At 39.0% G+C, this 2661-nt stretch overlaps 1 protein-coding gene across 1 annotated transcript; it reads left to right on the top strand.

Moving 5' to 3' along the window:
• Nucleotides 1-867, top strand: LOC147505336 (uncharacterized). Its single transcript, XM_086605517.1, has one exon. The coding sequence runs from the start codon at nucleotides 1-3 to the stop codon at nucleotides 865-867; it is 867 nt and encodes a 288-aa protein (XP_086461643.1).
• Nucleotides 868-2661: the final 1794 nt, after the last annotated feature.

The following is a 2661-nucleotide window of genomic DNA, read 5'->3' as shown; positions in this document are numbered from 1 at the left end:
ATGACGATACACACCTGGAATTGCCGGGGTATTGGTACTACCACGGAAATTCAACAACTAAAGGACCTCGTGGGGAAGTTTGAAGTAGATATCATCTGTTTGGCTGAAACTAAGGCTAGTAGTAGTAGTATAAGTAGATTAAGTAAGGAAATAAAGTTCAGTGGCTGCTTTTATGTTCCTGCTAAGGGGCTAAGTGGTGGGTTGGCTGTCTTTTGGAGGGAAGGAGTGGAGCTACAGATTCTTGAGGCGTCTCAGAATCAGATTACATGTAAATTGTCTAAGTATTTTCATAATGATGATTGGTTTTTTATTTTTGTGTATGGGGATCCTTTAGCTTATAACAGGAGTAAGGTCTGGGATGAGCTTAGAGCTCTGGCCCCTTATGTCCCTGGACCTTGGTGCCTGTTTGGAGACTTCAATGCAATCTCCTCGCTGGACGAGAAGATTAGGGGTAGAAGTAAATTCACAAAAAGCATGGTGGACTTTAATGATATGATAGCTGATCTGGGGTTGGTTGATCTTGGGTTTAAGGGACCCAAGTTCACATGGAGTAATAATAGGAAGCATAAGGACCATATATTAGAAAGACTGGACAGGGCTTTGGCAAACCCTGACTGGATTGCTTTATTCCCCCATGTGCATGTCAGGACTTTCTCTAATACTACCTCGGATCATTTGTCTCTTATCATGAATCTTGAGAAAAAAGAAGAGAAACAACCTAGGCCTTTTAGATTTTACAGCATGTGGTTGCATGATAGTAATTGTCTTAATCTTATTGATAAAGCATGGCAGTCCACCTCACATGTGTTACCTGATTTAAATGTGATCCATAAACATGTTGCTACTAAAAGAGATTTGCTTCACTAGAATAAGCATATGTTCGGCAACATTTTCACTAATATCAACAAGGTGCAGCAGGAGTTAGTTAAGGTTCTGACCTTACCTTTCTCCAATCAGACCTATGAAAAAGTTGTGGCTTTAAAAGCTCTTCTTTTTTATTGGTATAAGAAGGAAGAGCTCTACTGGAAACAAAAGTCCACTAATCATGTGATTAAGGAAGAAGGTAGGAACACTAGGTTCTTCCATCTTTCAACTATATATAGGAGAAGGAAAAATCAAATTGAAAAGATTAAGGATGATGAGAAAAAACTGGCAAAAAGGGAGAGCAGAGGTGGGAGCCACTATGAATAAGTATTTTGCTGATATTTATACCTCTGAGACTCCCTTTGTCAATAATAATATTATGGATCTGTTTAGCCCTTACATAACCACTAGGGAAAATGAGCTGTTAACTGCACCCCCTCTGATAGTGATGTTTGGAATGTGATGAATAAGATGGGGAGTTTGAGGGCACCTGTCCCTTATGGTTACCAGGGTGTCTTCTATTAGAAGTGTTGGGACATTGTTGGGGCTAGTATATGTGCCTTTGTTAAGAATTTTTTTTCTAACAGGACACCTAAATCCTAGTTATAATGAAACATTTATTGCTCTGATCCCTAAAGTCTCCAATCCTGACCATGTGGCAAAGTTTATATGTGCCTTTGTTAAGAATTTTTTTCTAACAGGACACCGAAATCATAGTTATAATGAAACATTTATTGCTCTGATCCCTAAAGTCTCCAATCCTAACCATGTGGCAAAGTTTAGGCCAATCAGCCTGTGTAACTTTAGCTATAAGATCATTTCCAAGATCCTAGCTAACAGATTGAAAAAGCATATCAATAAGATTGTTTCCCCTTTTCAAGGGGCCTTTATTAAAGGCCAGAGTATTGGGGATAACATTGGGTTGGCTTGTGAGGTGTTCCATAATATGAAAAATATGAGAGATAAGAAAGGAGAATGGATTGCCTTGAAACTGGATATGGCCAAAGCTTATGATAGGGTGGAATAGTCCTTTTTAGATGGGCTATTTGAAAGTCTTGGGTTTAGTACAAAGTGGAGAGAGCTGATCTTACAATGCCTCTCTACTATGTCCTTCCAAGTTCTTTTAAATGGCTCCCCTTTGGAAAAATTCTGTCCTAAGAGGGGGCTGAGGCAAGGGGGCCCTCTTTCCCCATATTTGTTCATTCTGGTCACTGAGGCCTTGTCCAGGATGATCATATGTGCTAAAAATATCAATAAGTTACATGGTATCAAGATTTGAAGTTAAGGAACTCTCCTGCTATTTCTCACTTGTTATATGCTGATGATCTCATTTTGTTTACCAAAGCTAATTTGGAATAGGGTAACAAGCTGAAGAGTATCTTGGATGACTTCTGTGAGGCTTCTGGCCAAAGCATTAGTTACAATAAATCTAGTATTTTATTTAGTAGGAATGTTAAGTTTAGGAGTAAATTGAAACTAAAAAGGTTTTGGAAACTCAGACTGTTTGATCCAAAGGAAAAATATTTGGGTGTGCCTATCATGCTATCCAAAAAGAAGTATGAGGATTTTGAATATCTTGTCGATAGAGTGAATAATAAGATTAATGGTTGGAGGGCTAAGGTGTTGTCCCAAGCTGGTAGGACCACCTTGATTCAATCAGTGGTCCAAGCCACTCCTCTCTATGCTATGTCAACTTATCTGCTTCCTGTGAGTACTTGTGACAAACTAAATAGAGCTTGCAGGAAGTTTTGGTGGCATGGGTGTGATTATTCAAAAAGTGTCCATACCACTAGGTGG

The sequence above is a fragment of the Coptis chinensis genome, chromosome 4 (assembly GCF_015680905.1).
Source record: "Coptis chinensis isolate HL-2020 chromosome 4, ASM1568090v1, whole genome shotgun sequence".
Lineage (NCBI taxonomy): Eukaryota > Viridiplantae > Streptophyta > Magnoliopsida > Ranunculales > Ranunculaceae > Coptis > Coptis chinensis.
The sequence above is the reverse complement of the archived record's forward strand: the minus strand, read 5'-3'. Positions and strand labels throughout refer to the sequence as shown.

Bases quoted from the DNA above. Each gene is read 5' to 3' on its own strand.
- LOC147505336 (XM_086605517.1), top strand. From the start codon at position 1: ATGACGATACACACCTGGAATTGCCGGGGTATTGGTACTACCACGGAA.